General features: G+C 41.4%; 1 protein-coding gene across 6 annotated transcripts in view; it reads right to left on the bottom strand.

Annotated features, from left to right (window-relative positions):
- HSPA12A (heat shock protein family A (Hsp70) member 12A) overlaps window positions 1–21,232 on the bottom strand; it is a 107,832-nt gene that overhangs the window by 47,013 nt on the left and 39,587 nt on the right. Inside the window, exons 1-2 of one of the 6 annotated variants that reach the window (XM_072871738.1) lie at window positions 14,444–14,759; window positions 4,920–4,982 (exon numbers count right to left, since the gene is read on the bottom strand). The exons of 2 other annotated variants lie outside the window; for them this stretch is intronic. In XM_072871738.1, the coding sequence (XP_072727839.1) occupies window positions 4,920–4,982; window positions 14,444–14,471 (91 nt within the window). In that variant the 5' untranslated portion in view covers window positions 14,472–14,759. Of the gene's footprint in view, window positions 1–266; window positions 371–4,420; window positions 4,544–4,919; window positions 4,983–14,443; window positions 14,760–21,232 lie in introns of those variants that run through there. 3 more of the 6 variants (XM_072871741.1, XM_072871739.1, XM_072871740.1) reach the window with 3 other exon arrangements.

A 21,232-nucleotide genomic window follows, 5' to 3' on the forward strand; every position in this document is an offset into this window, starting at 1 on the left:
TTAACAACTAACTTCCATTCTTTTGCCTATTACATTATCATGTATAATTTTAAAAGTCTTCCTAAATACATTCAGAAGTCATAGTCTATACGAGCAGCTTGAACGCTATACACTCACATTAATGGCCTAAGATTTAAATGTGTGAATGCAGAAACTAAACACAAGTTGAGAGATGAAAAAAGACAGACTCATTTTAAGACAAAAAGAAGAGTTGGTATCAATTTGACAACGCAGTAGGAATAAGTTGCAATTATTCCATCATGAACCTTTATTCTGAAACTTTCCCAATACTGTCTCTGTTTTTATTCTTCAATACACTCTGCACTGAAATATCTTGCAGCTGTTAATATTACTGCAGGACAGAATCCAGCTGGAAAAAAGGAAAGTATTATTAACAAATCATCAAAGAAATATTTCTACCCTGCATAGAATACTGAAATTTCATTTAAAGGAACATACCAAATGAGTTACAAATACTGTAATGCACTATTTGTATTTTTCCTTCTTATATTTACCCGATTGATGATAGAAGAGGAAATGGCTTATTAAAATAATTAAGCACTGATGACTCAGATGGATTTATATATAATATATTATCTTACAAAAACTGCAATAGTTTATCAAAATGGAATGTAGAAAAGGTGCCACACACCCTGTCCACACTCATACCCCTCTGCCCCCAAATTTAAGCCTTGAACTTATTGAATCCTCTTCTGCAGAATACAAGCTAATTAGATGTAAAGCAGAATTATTTAATAAGTCTCTAAAGATTAATAACCATAATAAATAGTAGATAATACATTTAAACATATTTTTATGACCTACTTGGATGTATCATACAATAAAATGCATATTTATGTATAGCATGTAATTCCTAGAGATGACTGACAAGTCAGAGCATTATTCTAAAATGACACAGGAGCTGCTCTCCAAGAAAAGGCCTTAGAACTACTTAATGAAGAATCCTGTTGTTCCTGGTAATCAAGTACGTGTTGGTTCCCAGGGAAGATGCAAAAACTCTGCAGTAGGCAACTATGGATTAATCTGCCCACAGGAAAAAAAAAATCTTCCTCCAAATCTTAATATTGCTCTTGTCACGTTTATTTCTGTTCAATATGCACATTCAGCCTGATCTTCAGAAGCATTTGCAGAAGCAAAATATTCACATTTCCTATACAAGTTCTTCAAAAATATATTGTTACTCCTCTTGTGGTAAAGTACAAAAAGCCACAGGTCAAATGTGACAAGCACAGAATCTGCTCGGTTCGTTAAGATATATTCGGATCAGATGCTGTTATCAGCCTCAGATGCTGTTATCAGCCTCCTTTATGCAATTTCTTCCTCTTTTCAAAACAGATTAATTTTTGTACCATCACCATGGCATTTTTTGTAGAACTGAAGAACAATATTTCAGCACAGGAAAAAAAAGGAATTAGTAACAAAACAGGTTCCTTGCATCCTGCTGTTGTTCCTGACTGGACCAGAACATCGCAATACTGACTCAGCATCTTTGGAAACTGGTACATTTCCCCCGCTTAGGATGCTGGCTTTGGAGCACAAAAATGTAAACATCAAATCACTATCTGTATGTTTTCAAGTGTTTCTCTTTGTTATTAATTCTTTTCATTACCTGTCTCAGCACTCATGTTTCAGCAATCTGTTTTCCAGCCTGTCTTCAGTTATCAGCCTGGGTGTACCTTGAGAAGTTATTTACAGCTCTATATGCAACTCAGAAAATCCTGTGCGACAGTATACACATTTTTCGTCTCTCGGAGAGCAGTGATTAAATAACCAGTGCAATATTCATATTCATCCAATGAAACTGTACTAACTTGGGTGGTGTTCTATCAAGAATTTATTCAACCCAATTAACTTGTGATAATCCACAGGTATAAAACATATACTCACTGTATCCACAAGTATAAAAATATTTGCTAACAAATAAAAATGTTAAGCAGAGATCAGAGTTCTGTCTTAGTTACCCATAGAAAATACTGCTTAAAACAGAAAACGGACTTAGATATTTTCATCAAAAATCTTTAAAATGAATTGTCTATTTCAGTTTCAGAATGCTCTTGAAAACTTAGGCATAAAGGCTGGATTTGTGGAAGGGCTAACTTTTTCTAATTCTCATCAACTGCTCAACTCTGCTGGAATGTTACGCTCTTGGTGATTTATCAGTATTTTTTGACCAGAGGGAAAAAAAAAAATCCTTCCAAACCCATGACCATTCTAAACTGTATTCACTGCTGCTCCTGCAAATACCCAGCTAAACAAAATAATTCTACAATGAGTCCTACACGCCACCAGCCTAGAGTTTTGTTGGATCGAGAGGAAAATCATTAAAGGCAATGTTACAACCTCTAAAGTAGCAAACTCAAATTTTACCCAAAACATTCTGTTACAGTGATTCTGTAGAGTTGCTATCATTTTGGCACAAGCAGCAGTTGCATTACATTGCAACTCATTTCATGAGACTACGAACTAATCGTGCAATAATTGGGGCAGCCATTAACTGTTACATTGTAACTCAGCTGTTAAAAGATGCCCTGACATTACCAGAGTTTACAGAGCTAATAAATAAATAAGTGTAGTTCAGAATACTGGGAAGTTAAAAAGTAATTTATCAGAGAGGATGGCGTTTACAGAAAATGGCTTGCAAGCCAGTCACCCTGGATTTAATGCCAAGAGTTCTTCTAACAAGTAGTGAAATACTTGTTAAAAGCAAAAAAAATTAGGAAATTTGTAACATTATACTATCTACCCTATCAAAACTGAAAGGTGTTAAAATATACTTGTCCACATGGGAGCTCTAGTATTTTGCTGAGTGTGTGTTTGCTTGGGAAACAAATGTGCATGTGTCCCAGTTTTTACAACTGTGTTCCGAAGAGCAGTAAATGCATGGATATTCCAGGATATTTAAAAATCTCTTATTTCTAAAGGACTGTGATTGGTTGATCTGAAAGAAAAAAAGCATCTGTTTCAAGCCAGAGGATGGCTAACAGGTTGTAAGGAATCCAACTTGCAATATGCAACAAAAAAAAGGATGCCTAGCCTTTCTGAGTAAATTTGTCTTCTTAACAATTTAAAAAGATGTCCTGGGTAGTATGGTATTTGGAACAGTTCTTAAAAGTAGGATGACTTACTAAGGCTTCTGTGACGAAAAAACACAATCAAGTAGTGTCCCACATAGGTCAAGTTCCAGCTTTATCTCCCATTTTTACCAAGGATATCTATCTGTGTCAAACTACACTCTATGAAAAAAATATAGCTAAACAGCATGTGTTAAATAAACACTTAATTCTTGACAATTCACACACCAAAATAAATGGAGGAATCTGATTATCCAAATTAAATAATCCAAATTAAACTGTCTTCAAATACCCACACCAATATTTAAAATAATCTTTTTCAAAATATGATGCAAACTTCTTGAATAGAAATTATTTAATATGAACATTAACCTGACATATGACTGTCTATATCAGGGGTTTGGATAATTTAACTAAATGTGTATATAATGAATTTGACGGCATCATTATAATTTCTGATTTTAGTCTTAACCTAAGCAATTGCCAAAGAACACCTTGTGCATTTTCAAGGTGACCAGAAGAGGAAGGGAAAATAGAGAAGACTCTTCTTTTTCAGCTTTTTTTTTGACATTCAAAGGGTCCTATCTGATTTGCAAATCCCCAAACAATTACAGAACTGGTGAAATTATGGGATCAGCAAATACCGATTAACCAGTAAATTATGAATAAATAATGAATCATGTTCATTATCATATTAGCTGCAATTGCTGGTTTAGCAGAGTTAATTTAAATTATTTCTTCTTTTCATCTAAACACAGGCAAGAGTTTATTTTCTGTGGTTTCCTGCAGTAAGTAATCAGTTTAGCTTTTTCTGGTTTTCAGTAAATGATCAGCCAGATTCTAGATTTCCAACTTAGCTGATGACAACATGCAACGAAGGATTAACCTTTAAGTGTCACAGAATACAGAGTAAAAGCAAAGTCCACAGCATTTCTAAAAACTTAGCTGATGTAGTGTGAACGTTTCACTGACAGCATGTTCAGCTGAATCTGATTTTCTAATAGATCTAGAGAGCAGGACCAAGCTCATTATTTAATTAGAAAGATCAGTTAATGGAAGCTGATCTCCTCTGGAAGGCTATCAGTCTGTTCTGAACATTTGGGAGCCCCTGCCATGCATTCTTATTCAGGAGTGGATAAATGAGTTTTAGTGAACCACTGGAAGTATCAGACATGGAGCACTACGGTCCCAGATAATCAGTTTTAAGACAGCAGGCTTAAACCTGCTTTAGGAAAGATGACTGCTAAACCTCACAGTCACAAGTCATTAAGGTGGTACTAAAAGAAAAGTTTTTTTCTATTAAATTCAGCTTTTATTAAATACTTAACTTTATATAATTCAGCTACACCAGGCACCAGCAAAATTTTCTGCTTCACATACTAGGGAAATTGTTCATTTCAACAGCAAAGTGGCATGCCATAGCAGTGGATCCTCTGCTAACAGAAGGTTCCCTGCAACCCAAGTAACACAGACAACAGATAAGCTAAAGTTTTTGCAAGCGTGCGTTGTCTCTAAGTAAGAATTTAACAAGACAAGCAAAAGCAAGAATTCAGGAAGCAAGATATGCTGCTCAACAGCATAAAGCACAGAAATGCAGTCAGATCAGGGAAGGGGGGAAATTTCTGAATACATCTCATCACCAGTTTAGCGTATGGAGAAGAAACAACTTAAAAAAAAGAAGAAAAAGAAAAAATAAGGTATCAAGCCAAAGCCCCAAGTCTGCATCAGAAACCCCAATGTGGACTTTTTCAGGCACATTCTGCAGTACTTTAGAGTCATGCCTACAAAAGAGAAGACTTGGCTGGGAGAGAAGTGCACTTTCCAAACCTTTGCAGACCTCACTTCCAAGTGACAGTGAAAGGGATTCATCGTGGTCTGGATCTCCTACAGCTGTTTTGCAAACCAGAAAATAGGCAGCATCACTATGATATCATCTCTTGGTAGGAACATGCCTGAACACTAGCGTATATGTTTTATTCCAATCAACGTATCTTAAGTTCATTTCTATTTCTATCCTGCCAGAGCGGCCACAAACCCAACACTTGCTAATTCAACTCTTCTCACGATTCTCTGAATCAACAACAGGATCAATACTATTCCCTATTTCAGATCATACCTGCAGCATTTTAAGAAGTGCTTTCACAATAATACGTCATTGTTTTCAATCCATAATGTACAATGCAATGAACTCCATTCATTGTGCAGATCCGAGCCTCTGGCTGAGCTTGAGGACCCACTGGAAAGACCTAGATACCACACCCTTCTCCAGGCTCTCCCAAACTCCCAGCTGAGAATGCCTGCAGTACACCATCCTGCTCAAAAGGAAAGTTGCAATAACGATTTTTGATTTGTATAATGCATATCCACTGCTCCATATGCCAAATCCGTTCAGCCTCACAGTTATTTGTAGGCTGATGAACCAGATGCACAGGGTAAGTCAGGATGCATTAGACCTACTAAAAATGCCACTATTGCAGCCGATCTTTATGGGTCCAATAAATCCACGTTAACTGAATTTACCATGCACATACTGATCATTTTCACAGATCAAATACTTGCACGTATCTGATGGCCATTTTTCTGGAATTTCCAGCCATCCAGCAGCTGGTGAGAGCGATTGCTATATGTAGCTATGATCTCAGTCAGGTTGCTGGTCATACCAAAATCTTGGCCAAATTCTTCATTTTCCATTAAGGCAATATCTCTGGATTTTAAAAAAAATAAAAAGGATGTACTGCATGAAATATGGGTATAGGGTAGCCATCAGGCAATAAAAGAATGCAATTAAAACATCATTTTTCATTCAAAATATTGTATATCATTTTGAGCATCAATAATAATTTTGCTGCAAGCAAAGCTTGCTAATGATGTTTGCACAACAGGAAAGGAAGGGTTTACCATATTGCTATTAGCTGGCAACTGCTGCATTGATGAAGAAAACCTTATTCAGCTTTTCCTATTGCTGAGATTTTGCTTTGCATTAAGCACAAAATGTTACAGCTTCCAAATGTAACATGACAACCTAGAGCATTTTACTGCAAATACAAAGATGGCCTTTGAAAATAATTACAGAACAACAAAAAAAGAGACAGAGAGAAGCAAATACAAAAAAATCCACTTAAAATATTCTTATGCGCAATGAAAAGATCCCATATTTCATATCAGAAGTAAGAACCTTCTGTTTCTACTGAAATCAATGACACCACTGCTATTACCATCAATGGAATCAGAGTTCTTTGTTTTAAAATGCCAGTAGGCATCCAGCTGGTTTGTTGAAGACTGCAATACACTTTCCTTCTATGAATACAGCCATAGCTAATCTCTGATACAAATCCAAGTTTCCTGATACCCTTTCATAATAATTGGTCACCCGAAGAGCTGGTATTCATCGCATTGATACCAATTAGAGCACAGTGTTTTCCTAAGTCAAAAATCTCCCAATTCTTTGGATAAAATTCTAAAAATAAGACATGTTCCTCACTACAACTTTGACCTTTTTCATTTATGCTTTTACATTGCCTCCCATCATGATTACAGTTTGACTGGAGGAATTACTTTTTCACTGTGCTGTCAAGCTTTCTAAGATAATTTAAATTTTTAACGTTATTGTTAAGGCTATCAAAAAACAACCCCAAGTTCATCCCACCACTCACTTTGTGGATAACATTCATTTTCCTGCACATCACCAGCAAAAGGAAACTAAAAGACACCATCTATTTTCTGTGAACTTAATTTAAGATGAAAGGAACACACAAGAACTTGCAATAACCTTCTGAAAATGCCACATGGGTTACATTCACTTCTCCTCTTTTTGACAGGATGTAGGCTAAACTATTTTACCTAGATTTGATCTGACCTCGCTAATGCTTGGTAAGCTGGACTAAAACAGAACTATCGCACTCCCATGCACACTTCACAACCGGGTCTGTAAAGCCTCAGCCAGGTTCTTACCAATAGCTAAGTCTGACCTTAAAGCTGCCTTAAACTCAAACCCATTCACCATCTACACCATAAGGTCTTAAATCCAGCTCCACCTTGAATGACCCGAGAGCTTTCCAGCTTTTGCAATCAGTCAGCTCCCTCCTCCCTCCCAGTCCTGACATGGTTCCCACTTGGTCAGAACCTGCTCACAGCCCAGAGCCTGGGGTTTGGGGAACTCACCAGCAGCACCTTGCAGTGATCGCTCTCTTCCTAGATTCCAGCTCTTCCACACCCATGCACTACTGCCAGGAGAGACAAAACTGATCCTGGTTTACACATCAGAGAGGGCAGGCTGCATGTTGTGATAAAGGCGGGTTAACAACAGATTTTGCAGCTCAAAGTGGTAGAAGACAACTCTCCAGGATCTTTCTAAATAGTCCACAGATATGGTTCTGTAACAGACACCTTGAATACACACTAACTAATGTTCTCTTCCTTCAACAAGCTCTTCTATGAGCTTGCTTCCTTCAGGCTTCCTTGAACTATTCACAAGCACTGTTTTCCTGTCTCTCTCATCTCCTCCCTCCTTGCTTCCAAAGAGAAAGACATAAGGAACAGAAAACAAGGCACAGATGTACAGAACCTAGGTTCTGTGAAAAGATACCTTCCTAGAAAAGGTTTACTGCTGCTTCTCCTTCATCATCGTGTCTGTCATCATCTACCTCATCTACTTGGTTCACTGCAAGGTTGTCAGGAATGGCACTAATAAGATTATGCTCTAATTCCCAGGACCACACTCATAAAACAGAACATTTGTGATGCTAATCACTTTCTTTGGGAAAAACACCATTTACCAGCTAAGGGTGGGACGGTTGGTTGTTTTTTCTTTTTAAAAAGCAAGATCAAAATATTAGAGTTATAAAAATCCCTATTTTACTGCAAGTTCCTATTTAAGAACCGTCTCAGGACTCAATTGTATCCTGAAAACACCGCAATCCTAGATTTACCTTTCTAGATCAAGATATTCAAAGGAATACTAATCAAAGACTGAACAAGAATTACTGTTCAGCTTTTCTGGACCATGCATCCAGCACACAGGAATAAGAACACTTTTGGAGGTACTTGTTTACTTAGAAGGCAAAACGGTTATTGAGTTATCAAGCATTCCTAGATTCATTATCTTGCAATGCATCAAGCTGGATGAATGCACTGCCTCCTTTTTCTTAAAACATGAATTCGGAAAAATACTTGAAAATGTTTGTCTTCTTCATTTTGATAATCTTCAGGAATGCCAAACATGATTCACACATTTGTAGAGTCTTGACAAGAGAAAACAAACCTCTCTACCTCCACCCCTCCCCCCCAAAAAAAATCCAAAGAAAGAAGGAAACAGGGTAAAAAGAATAGCCAAACTAGAATAACTATTACTTCTCATAGTAGTCAGCGTGAGTGATATAAATCCTTTGATATTCTTCAAGGCTATTAAACCCAATTTTGTTCAAAGATGGGAAAATAACAGAATATTAGTTGTTGCAAAACTGCAAAAATTCATTAGCAAAGTCATCTGTGGGTTTGGCCATTGATTTAGCTTCTGAGTGACACTTTATAGCTAAATCAAAAGTAAGTTTGTGTTTCTTTATTCTTTTTATTTTATGATCTTGACAACAGATCAGCTTTCAAGCTTAAAGGAAAATACCTTATAAGGAGAGAAGCCATGGACAGAAGAAAGTACATGTTTAGGATTTGTAAAGCAGATTACAAAATCATCCAATCACTGACTAAAATCCATTTCCAGAGGTTTTCATACTAGCACCCATCAGGCTCACATTCAAATGCCATGACTACGCACACACATCACATGGAGACCAACACTGACCAGCCAGATAACCAGCTGGAAAGTTACACGGTCACGGCAACAAGCAGATGGTATGGCCTGCAAAGGAGTTCCTATGGCTAAAATCATAACAGGAGCATAGCTGAGTAAGCAAGAGAGCTACTACAAAAGATTGATTTCTGAATGCAGCAGTTCCATAATGACGATACTGAAAGCTTTTGAAAACGGCATGACCTGCCGTTCTGATTACAGCATGTGCTCTACTAAGGTATCCATGGAAACTTGAGAAAGAGATGTTAAATTTGTTGGATCTGTTTGGCACCAGGGAATGGGGCTAGTTTCCAGTCAGCCTAGTATAACCACAGGTATTCTGATCTTTAAGCAAGAGTCCTCACACAATGATGAAATCCACGGGACCAAATTGTCACAGGAATGCATTTCCCAAGCAATGACTAGGAGGTGGCAAGGACGTACTAAAGAAACGGTGATTTTAATGTTGTATTATCTCTTAATAGGGAAAAATAACCTAACCACTGTAACGAGGAGAGAGACACTCAAATACCCACTCTTCAGACCTCACAGGGAACAGGAAAAAAGAAAGTGAGAATACAAACGCACAGAGCCTCGCGAGGAAGGGCTGTGTGGGACAGGTGGACACTCGGGACTGTAAAACCCTTCGAGAGAAACTGCTTCAACCCTAGAGAGTGGTCCTGAAAAGCACTAAGAACATAAGATGTATCCAGAAATGGACAAATCGAAGCAGTGTTCCCAGATTATTCCCTATGGGAGAAGGAAGTAGCATAAGGAGAATAATTTACCTCTGCCTCCTTCCCCAAGGAAGCCAGTGCAGGTTGGGTAGGCTCCTGCAATAGAGTTTTTCTTCAGAGAGAGTAAGTGAATAAACTCCCTCAGATGACATGAAATCGCTACTATGAAAATCTGTTCACATACACACTTCTTTCTGGACTCCGAATGATAAGAATTACTAGAAATATTTCTCAATATTCCTCGGAAACTGCATCTGCAGAGCACAGTCTGGGAGTGTGACTCAGGCACTGAGGAATCACTGACAGAAGAAACAACAGATATAAGAAAACCCCTCTCCAGGTCTCTGTTCTTGTAAATTAAGATGCCTTTAGAACTGCTCCGTGTGCCCAGAGCCCTGCAAATCAATCACGACAGAGCTACTGATTTGGGCCAGCGAGCACCAAACGACTCTCGTGCACGACCAGATCACAGCAGCGTGCCGATGACGGGGCACGTCCGTGCAGTTCATGAAGCCGCTCTCTGATGTCCTTGACACACCCTGACGCAGTCCTGAGTAAGGACGTTTAGTCAAGTCCTTACTAAAGAACAAAGGCTTTCTAGCCTGAATGCTGGCCTCCATATTCTGAGCATCTTAGTTTATTTATTTGCTTACTTTATTAAACTGACGGCATTTTCCTTTTCATTTACATGAAAACCTTTCTCAAATCCCTCAGAGACAGACTTTGAAGGAATTTCCTGTTTTAATACCCATTACTTACACAGTTCACCACTGCCATCCTAATTTTAAAACACTCCAAAGTCACTGCTTTAGTAGTAGTCATGGAAAATTTAAAGCGCACATTTGTTTATTTTAAATGCATATCACTATGTTTCTTAACAGCACAGCACATGGGCCATAGTTGACATATTCTGAGTAATGAGACCTATGGAATGTTCTTTTTAAGACCAAAAATGTGCCTGGTCACTGAGAGGAGGCAGTTTCAATTTAATGACCCAGGCGCCAGGACATTTGTCAAGGTGAAGAAGATGAAGTCTGCAGGTATGTCACAGGCATTTCAGATCACTGAAGTTCATACCTGGCAGCAGCTATTCCCTCAGCACAACCCCAACATCTGTGGCCTTACGTCACCAAACAGCTGCACACTCTTCAGTAAAACATCTGTGAAGCGAGCGTACCATTTACAACCACGACCGATGGACTTCAGAGCTCATTCCCGAAACAGATTCCAAGTCCTCCTGGTCTCGCTCTCTTTCACGACTGGGGAAATACAGCCAGACAGGCCTGTGTGATAGTGATGCAACCTGGAGTTTCACCCATTTCTGTTTTCAACTAGCAAAGCGTTCAATAGAAAAGTGACAAGTGCTGTACAGAAGCTGAATAAGTAAGCAACTGAAGTCATTTATGGGTAGACAAAATACTCTATAAAGATTTCACTAAGCTGCATATGGAAAATGTCAACATCTACTTTAATTAAAGAATAAATAAAAGGAATATATCCAAAATCCCCAAAAAGGTCATGTTGCCTCATATCTAATTAAGGTCATGACTGTTGTTGTTCTCCTACTTGGAAGCAGCATCATTTGAATGTGTTGGTTTTTATTCCTTTCACATTTTCCCTTATTGTTTACTGAAAGCCAGCCCAGCTTTTTTAAATACCCAGAAAAGCCAAGTTGCTCCTTCACAATACCTACAGACTGAAAGAGCCACAGAATGAAGTTTCTAAAACCATAAATGGTGCACTCTTTGAAGCCAAACACTTGGGAAATCCCATCTGACACATTGTCAAAAGGCAGAACCAATTCAGCTGCAGAAAATTGAGGTGATGGGATCCTTTGGATGTTATTGTTTTTTAAAAAAAAGTATATTTTTAAGATTTTTTTAAAGAAAGGGATGGTTGTTTGGTGCAATTATAGATAGAATAAGCTAAATCCTAGTAGAGGACAGCAAAAAGGGAACTAATTACCCAGAAAAGGTTAGAATAATAAGAAACTGGAAATTTTAAAATATTTGACCAGACCTGTAGCTTTAAAACAAAAAAAAGAAAAAAAATCCAGACTTAATTGCAACAGCAGATACGGCGTCCAGAAGGGGACTCAAAAATTTCAACAGCATTCCCATGAAAGTGGGAGAAGTTGGCCATGGCAGGTCACATCAACTCAACGAAAAAAAAAAAAAAGCATTTGGCAGAGAAGAGCACAAGATGAGACACCAGTCAACTCGCATATAACCCCAGCCGCCAGTGACACAGTCAGAAAGCGAAACAGATCCTAAATCTTGACATTTACGTGCAGGGATCAGGTCTTTTGTAGCTGAGGCAGCATTCTGGTCTTCCTGCACAGAACTGGCCTCCCGAAGGCTGCTCGGACTTGAGCCAATATGCAAGGCTGCAGCAGCTTGTTCTGGCTCCTGGTGACAGTTGTGTTTGAGAGACATGCCGGTCACACCCTAGGACTAGGATAGGATAGACTAGGACAGAGCCCCCTTACACCATACATGCATCAGCTAAATCAACCCCTGGACAGAGCAGACCTCTTGGGGCTTCGGTACAGCTGATTGCAGCTTTGGGGAACTTTGCAGGTACGGAGCAGGGCAGCTCTGTTGAACACCAACTGCTGTCCCTGTGGGAATGAACTAAGTATTCAGACTGAAAGCTTATAGGGTGACAGTACCGTAAAGGAAAACTTGTCAGCTGAATCAGCGTCACCCGATTATGAGCCAATGGCTTTAAAAATGCCAAAAGTCAGTATAATTAAAAGCTTTACATGCAACAGCTCCTGGGTATGAACAATTTCATCCAGGCTCATACTAACCAAGCTGCAGATACCGCAATGCTGTGCTAACTGAAGCTATAAAAATGACTGGCAGGCACTGCATACAGCACTTGGCTACTTTACATATAGACATTTCTTTTACGCATCGTACTATGCTGCAATAAGCGACTGCAGCTTCAATACTGTCAATACCACAACACGCAGTAAGTCACATTTTATCCCCGAAGCCTTTTTTTCTCTGACAGCTTCAGCATCCCAGTGTGTGGAAAGAACATAAAGATTTCTGGCATAACAAATCATTGCTTTACTACCCAGTCTTCTGTCTTCTAACAAAATCCTTCCTGCATAGATTCTTCCTATGTCACAAGTTACTTAATTTCAGCATTGCATCGCACTAAGCTTGCAACTTTGCGGAAAACAAAACACACGGTTCCCTGTCATCTAAAAGACAAATGAATCTGTCAGTCTGTTCTTCCCTTTGTCAGCTGCATGCTAGAAAATTCTTACAGGTTACTTCAAACCAAACAGACATTAGAGACTTTATTTAGGAAGCATTGAGACAACATTTAGATGGGGGGGGCAGGGAGGGAATCCAGTAGAGCAGGTCATCTTGAAGATTCAACTAGTTTCTAAGTATCATTTTCTGGGCTTTTTAAAATGGATGCTTTACGACTCCTTTTTTTCCACTTGCACTGCAATTAAGCTATTTTATTCAAAATATTCCCCAAATCCCATTATGATCTGTAGAATCTTTTAAGTTTCCCCATAAATTACTGCCAGCACCTCAGGCTCAACATTACAGTTTCCTCAAATCTTTGCAGCAGTCAGTGAGGAAGAAGGGATGGAGAGATCAAATGGAATCAGGCTGAGTCTGCGTTTCCCTGAGGGTTATTCACCCATGTCCTTTGTATCCTAGGAACCCTCTTCCCTCCCCCAGTTCATTTGCACAGAAGGAGAGACCACCCCTGTCCTGCAAAGGCTGTGTTATTTTTATCAGGCGCAGTGTAATCACAAACCGACCAAAACCACAGAACCCTTGTTTCAGGCAAAACACGACTCAGATCGTCTCAGCTCACGTGTCAAGTTTGCAAAGTCTGAGAACGCCGAGCCGTTAACGCGGTAAAACGGAACCGCTCGGGTTTTATCCCACCCCTACACCTCCCCGGAGCTCTCCGGTCCCCGAGCCTGCGCCAGGACGCCAAGGCTCTCATCCCAGACAGGGCTGTCTCTCCCACCGAGCTGCCAGGTCTTCCTTTCCCAGCGCATCAGGCTACTTGCTAAAAAGCGTGCCTTCCTTTATTTCAGCAGCAGCCCCTGCTTTCCAGCCCAAGCCCTCCCCCTCCTCTCCCGGGCCGTTGCTGGGAAGGGGAGACCCCGACCCGCGGGGAGGACGGAGCCACAACGGCCCCCCCGCCGGGCCGCGCCCGCCGCAGAGCACCGGCGCCCGGGCAGGGCGCCCGCCCCCGGCCCGCCCCGGCTCGGCCCGGCCCGGCCCGGCCCTGCCGCCGCATTGTTTTTCCACCTGGATCCCCTCCCGCTCTGCTGCATCGGCTCCCCCCGGGGACGGCACGTGATGAGCGGCGGCAGCTCCGCAGCAGGCGGGCGGGCGGCTCCGCGGGGCTGGGCTCCGCAGCGCTGAGCCCCGCAGTGCTGAGCCCCGCGGCGAGCCGCCCCCCCCCCCGCTGCCGCAGCCGTCCCTGCCCGCGGGGACACCCCCCACGCCGCGCCCGCAACCCGCCGGGGAAGCGAGGGGGCCGGCGGCCCTGTCCCACGCCACGCCGCGCCGCGGCCGCCCTGCGTGCGCGGACACAGCCGGGGCGGCGGGGCCGACGCAGCCGCCGGGACATTGTCTGCCGCCTCCCCGCCCTCCCCTCCTCCGGACGGGGCTCCGGCTCTAGATGATTTCCCCCGATAAGCCGGGGCCGCTGCGCCGGGCCGTGCCGGAGGAGCGCCCGGGCTGCGGCGCGCCCGCCGCCGGCAGCGCTCCTGCATTGCGGCGGGGGCCCGGCGGGAGCGGGGCCGCGCTCGGCCGCGAAGCGCGGCCGCTCCCCCTTACCTGCAGCACCGCTCTCCGTCTCCGACATGGCCCGGCCGCCCGCCGCCGCCCCGCGGCTCTCTGCCCGCCGCGCCGCGCTCACTGCACACGCCGAGGCATGGGCCGGCGGCGGAGCTGCGCTGCCCACCCCGGGGGAGGCTCCGCTCCTTCCTCTCGTCCCCACCCCGCTGCGCCTTCCTGCAGACGGTGCAGAGAGCCAAAGGGAAGCCTCCGCGCTTGACCCGGCGCTGACAGGCTTCCCGCGCAGGCTGCGGGGCTGCGCAGCCCCTCCCCGCCCGCTCCCCGCAGCCGCACAAGGGACCCGGGGCTGCGGCTGCCGCCCGGAGGCGGGGGGGCGAGCTCCGAGGGGCAGCCCGGCCCGGCCCAGCCCAGCCCCAGATGCGGGTTTCACGGCTACTGAAGCAGAAAAACCCTCACGGTGATAGCTATAAAAAGAGCACTCCCTCCGTGGCCGAAAGTGGCACCCTGCCCCATCCGTGTGCGCTAGGAAAAGGGCTCTGGAGTCCTGCTGGAGACGGGGCGATGGTGTTCGCAAAGGTTACGTTGGTTGTTTGCCTTCAGGTTGTCAGGGCGGTGTAGGTACAGGTAACCCGAACAGCCAGAAATCATTAGCAGGTCCTCCAAAATCATGAATTACGGGGTAACTTTTACAGCATGGGATTCTTTTTATTTGCCTTTGGAGTGAACTCTCCCGTGTGGTCCTGCAGTGCCACCAGGGCCAGAATCTCCTTTTTCCAGGGATTTTTAGCTAATTAACTTGTCTCCAGGACCTGGGAGAGAGACACCTCTACTGTCACTTGATCCATGATTAAGTTTTAAGAGTTTTCCAAACCGAGTAAGAAGCCATTACAAATTTGAGAAGAAAAATAAGGCTGGTATCCTCCCATCGACAATCCTGGAGCCAGCGAAAATGTTCCCCTGTTTTCCTCCCATGCTTCATGGTCTAATTCTCCTTTACTTTCCAGCCTCGGTGGCCATTCACATTTTGAAAGGACTGCCAGCAACTCACATGGAATAAATACAGGCATTAACTCCAAGCCCAGCCTCAGTTCCTTGCTGACTCCTAGGCTCAGGAGGTCACTGACATTCATCACAATGTAAAATCCACCCAAAGTTTCTCCTGAGTCCTGTCACCAAAGCTGTCGCTCACACAAGGCAGGATCCCTGTGAAACCCCCCCAAGGACTAGGGACTTTTGAAGCAACACCCCAGACATTGCAGGTGCTTACTCAGCACCTCCCTCTATTTGTTCCCTGATTTTCTCTTCTCACAGCATTAGCTCTGTTCCCTGTAAGTTTTATTGCCTCTGAAGACAGAAGGTGTGGCACAAAAGTTAAAATTAAAGCAGTAAACTGCTTCACATCTACACACCTGACTCATCTCGAAGGCCTTCACCAAGCCTGTACACACTAAAAAGACAACCTCTTCCTGAAATCCACTGTCTTCTCCAGCAAAAAAGCTGAACTCAGTTCTCCACCTCCCAAAATCAGCTGCACAAAGGGATTTTCTAAACTGTTGAAGAGAAGAGAGGGAAGGAGCACGCAGAGACGGTGGAAGAGCAGCTCACTCCACCGTTCACATTGGCTGTAAGCTTGTATTCTTGCGGACACTCAGTAACATGGGGATCACTCGCGCAATCTGCCAAAACCCATGGACAGCGTGCATTGGGACAGCGTGCACCGGGATTGCCGCTGCCTGTTCTTCCCTCCGCTTCACGCCAGGCAACAAAGGGGAACATCTGGGCAGTAGTCAGCTTTAATTACCTATTTAGAGTCAGGCTGAATATTTATGCTGTCATTAAACAGCCTCGGAAATAAGAAACCAAACAACTCTAATACTTGGTTTCCTGACAAGAGACTTAAATAGCAGAAACTTTTGCTTCAAATTAAATGCACTTCAATAGCAATTAATCGTAGGCTTTAAAATGTATTGAGATAATTAACAAAGGCAGAGGGAAGAGAAAAGAAACAAGCAAGGAACACATAAACACATAGCCAAATCGTATACTTTCAGGAAAAAATATTGTATGCAGGCTAATTTTCCACGGTCCCTCAAGCAACAAGACAACACACATAAAACCAGCATTTGCTGGGTACAGACATCTTTCTGAATGTCAAGGCAGCGATTACATTATTCAATATCAAGCCAGGTTGCCTAAGTTACACACTCAGCTGTAGGTGTTTTGAATAATGCAGGAGAATATTGGAACGCATGTGACTGCTAGTTTCAAAAATAAGACCCTTTTCCAGAGAGCTTAGTATCTCCTTTTAAAATCTCATGAGAGGAACCAAGTAAAAAAAATGCATTTGAAGTAAAATTAGATTTTCAATCTGAAATATAAAATTAAGAACTAAGGCCCCTTAAATTGTCTTTTGTTTCAGATAGATCAAAATTAATTATATAGATAAAAATAAATTATAGAAAAATAAAATAATGCATTATTTTTCCCTTGCCATCACTCTCCCTTGGAAATAAACAAAAAGTACCTTTCATATGAAAGAAAAAAACTTTTTGAAAAGGTCACCATATTAAATGAGCCTGCTCTGGGGCTGAAGAGACTTCATTTTTGCTACTTATTCCATAGGAAGTTTGTCATTTTTATGGTCATTTTGACAGGTTGTTTGGAATCTGTGGTTTTAATGGTTTATTTTTTTATAAGCATGACAGGAAATGAGTCTAAATATAATGAATAAAATGTAAAAATACTGTGGACGGATAGATTTTGAAAAGGATGGCACAAGTCAAGTCATCTACATTCTCTAACACCTGTTCTTAAGAACACCTAGGTGAGCTAATTAGCTTGTCCCTTACACAAGATTCAATTTTAGTGTGGGTCTGGAAAGAATTTTTTTTCCTTCTCAGTGAACTAACATCAGCTGGCTTAGTACATTGCAAGGGAGTAGTAGCAGAAAGGAAGAACCTTTTTTTGACTCTGAAACATCACAGTGTTACTCCGTCAGACAACCAAGGCACCCATCAGTGTTAAATTCAAACACCAAACCCAGTAGTTGTTATGGTATTACTCTGACTATGTGGAGAAGCATGATTTCTGCAGCAGCTTGGGGCAGACGTCTGCTTTAAGTTCCCTCTCAAGCATCTACTTGGGACTAAACACCTCTCAAGCACAATCAAGAACAGTGACTTAGTATACTGTATTTCGCAAGTGCAGAGCACTTCTTATCCTAGGTGATCCCCAGAAAGCTGCAGCCTCAAACCATTCAATTCATCACCCAAAGGGTTCAGATAAACTGACAGTACAAGAATAATAGCTGTCTAACCTAGCTCTGATTTTAGCAGAGCTACCACATATATGCTATCCATTAGCATCAATCAAAATTTCATGAGAAAATTGAAGATCACCACAGTGTCCTTTCAGGGCCACATTCACATGTTGTGAGAGCTACACAAAACTGTGGCTAGTCAGTGAAAAGAGCTATGTGCTTCTCACACACGATTACAAGGGTCTAAGTGAGGCACTGAAGGGGTAGCACTGAGAATCAGTGAGCTGTAAACACTAGGCAGAGAGATCTGGAAGGAATATAGGCATTTGAATATTGCTTTCATGCACCTGACAGCAAGATGTACAGACTTTATTACAGACACAGAGATCAGTGTGCCACTGAAGCCCAAAACGCAGCCCAATACTGGTACCAGGGAGAGCTGTATCTTTAAAAACCACACCACATTTAAAACAGAAGAAGAGAAAGCAGGTAAGCATGCCTTGCATCTTGGCAGCTCAGGAATCCCTCGTCAAGCACTATGTCCACCTGCTCAATTAAAATTCCTAGGGTAATGGTTCCATACTTCAAAGTTTCCTCTTATGTAATTTCTGGAGCATCATTAAACATACAGTACCTGATTTTTGTTTGTCACCTGCATAACTGTTATTGCAGTCTCCTCCTTCATTCCAGCTGTATAGTTTTTCAGCCTACAGCACTTTAACCTCTCCAGTTCTGCTTATTGGTTCATGTACTAAAAACTTAGAAATTATTTTTGTTACAGAGTCAACTGACAATCTGTTTCTCTAGATGCAGTTTTTATCTTCGCCTTTCCTAAAAACAGCCTTTTATATTAATGCTCAAGCAATCTCTGTAAAGACAAGAAGAATGAAAAACTATCCATCGCTGTCACAGCCTTTCAATAAAGAAGCTTATTGAGCACGTAAGAATACAAAGGGTATCTTCAAAAGGAACAGATTATATAGTTTTCACCTGTCTTTTATATATTTCTCATTCCCGGTACCCCGACATCTGTTGGAAGTGCCTCACTCTGGGAACAGAGCCTGCATAGAATTCTCCAGCATTTCACAGCAGGATGTTTTTTTCAGCAAATCTGCTAGGCTGTAGACACTGAAAGTGTGGTTCTGGTGCTCACAATCTCTGGCAACACACTTACTCATTTGGAGAGTACTTTCAAATGCAGAAATGGCAGCCCTCACCACTGCTTACACCATTTGGTTTTCTTCACTTCTTTTACAAACTATACTATGTAGATATGTTGAACACTGAACAGTGTGTCCAGTGGTCCCCTCATAGTAATGTTGTGCAGTCTTCTCGTGGATCCCTATGGACTGTGCTAGCTGCTGTGTGCACAGAACTAAAAGATGGATTCAGTCCCAAAAAGTGTCCACTTATACTGTATGTCCTGAACACCTTTTTTCCTTAAATTCATTGCCCTTCCTTTACCCTGGATGTATTAAAAACAAAACAAAACCAAAAACCCCAAACCCAAAACAAACAAAAAACCCCCAGAAGAAACAGATTTATTATATAACTTAATGAGATCATACCGTCATCCGAGTATTACTCTCCAAATATGCACCCATCCATATACAGTAAAAAATGCTATTCTGTCAAGGCATTTTTAAAATATCAACCAGATTGTGCATCCATAGTGGCTTGTTTTACCACACATTTCTTATCGCTGCAAAAGAAAAAAAGCTGCATACGCATCAAACAATAAACGTAGTTTTGTTACATGGTTCCTGTGAACGTACATCCTGCTTAACTAAGTGATGAGCATGTTGGCTCCCACTGAAGCCAATAAAAGTGGCAGATGGTTCAGCCACCTCTAAAACCAAGGAACTACAGTTGGGCAGGACAAAATTCTGCCTACCTTATTTCTTAATGACCTCTGTTCCAGAGAATACATTGTACCCCCCAGGTGGCATGTTTAGGTATTATTGTTCATACCCTTGCTTTGCAGACTGCTTCACTGAATTAAACAGCATTACCAAAATTGCAATGTTATTTGCAGTGGAAGTAATAATTCTGTCCCTTAAACATATCCTGTACCAGCCTGGGTATACTGAATTTGACAATGTAAAGGGGAAAGGACTCAGAAAATTATCAGACTCAACAAGTGACATAGGAGTACATTCTCTCACTGTGCACCTGTGATACATAAAAATGTCATCATAGAAATACATAGAACATATGACAGTTACCAGGCTCCTACCTAACTGCTTTCTGAAGCTTCCTCTGGTCCAATTAAATACTAGAAAGAAAAGACAGCATGCTGAAAGATATGATTGGCATGATACTCAAAATAAATTGCATCCAAGGGGAAAACCTGAAACTGGAATTATATGCAGTTTCCACAGATTGATTACTCATAGGAAACAGACATTTAGGTTTCATGTAGGTACATGTCAGCTTAAGTTGTTTTTTTTTTAACAAGATGTTTGAGAAACTGTGTAGAGAATATACAAATGTAATAAAAACGTCAACCTTGATCCTCCAGATGAGTACAGAAGGAATTGGAAGAGCGGGCACTATAATGTACATTAGATTTCATCCATCTCACCCTGTATCTAGGAGGCAGAAGCGGTCACATGTACAGAGGTCACATGAGACGCACACATGTACAGAGGAATAAAAGAAGTTTAAAGGCCAACTGAAGAAATGCAGGCTAGCAAAGTCATAGAGTAAACAAGAGAAATAACATGATCAGTTTTATAAGAAACTACTTGCAGCATACAGAGGAATTGATAGCTCCACCTGAACAAACTGATTACTTACTGGAGTAAATCCTACTGAATTCCGCTGACCTCCAACTTCCATCCAACACAGAACCACGCAGCAGGACTGGGACATTTTAGATTTTGAAGGGAAATGAAAAATAACCAAAAGCCCTCTGACACTCTTAAGAAGTGCCTGGTGAATACTGAAAATGTTTTTAACATTATAAACATATTTTGATAGGTTTTACAACCTTTAACATTTTGTATATATGAACATTACATGATTTGATTTTTACTTGTAAGAATATTATCCAAAAAGAAAAGGCTAAACTGTTGTAAAAGATGTTTTACAATATGCCTTAGAAATGCTCATGAAACATAAATCTGCAAATATAAGCGATGTTGGATTTTTTTCAGAGCATAATTTTTTGTAAAAAGAATATTTGATATAAAATTATATTTAGAACATCAAATGGTACCATTTATTCAATCATGGGTAGACGAAGCATATTAAATCACACAGATGAAGAAAAAAATAGAAATACTCCTAGACCTAGTAGGAGTAGATATTTTAGCATGAATCCACTGGCTGAAATATGTTCTTACAAAACATTTAAGAAAATTCCAGTAACTAACACATTTATAAAAATTAAAAGGCTAAATCATCAGTCAGTCACCACTATGAGTCATTTATTTACTTTTGGTTAAAATGTCTGAAATGAATGGTGTCTTGAGCATCACCAACATTTTCTCAAAATCCTGATGTGCCACTCCTCTCTGTATGTTCTTTGTTAACTACCACATACTTCTATTTTTGGAATCTTTAAT

The sequence above is a fragment of the Ciconia boyciana genome, chromosome 8 (genome assembly GCF_034638445.1).
Source record: "Ciconia boyciana chromosome 8, ASM3463844v1, whole genome shotgun sequence".
In the NCBI taxonomy this organism is placed as follows: Eukaryota; Metazoa; Chordata; class Aves; order Ciconiiformes; family Ciconiidae; genus Ciconia; species Ciconia boyciana.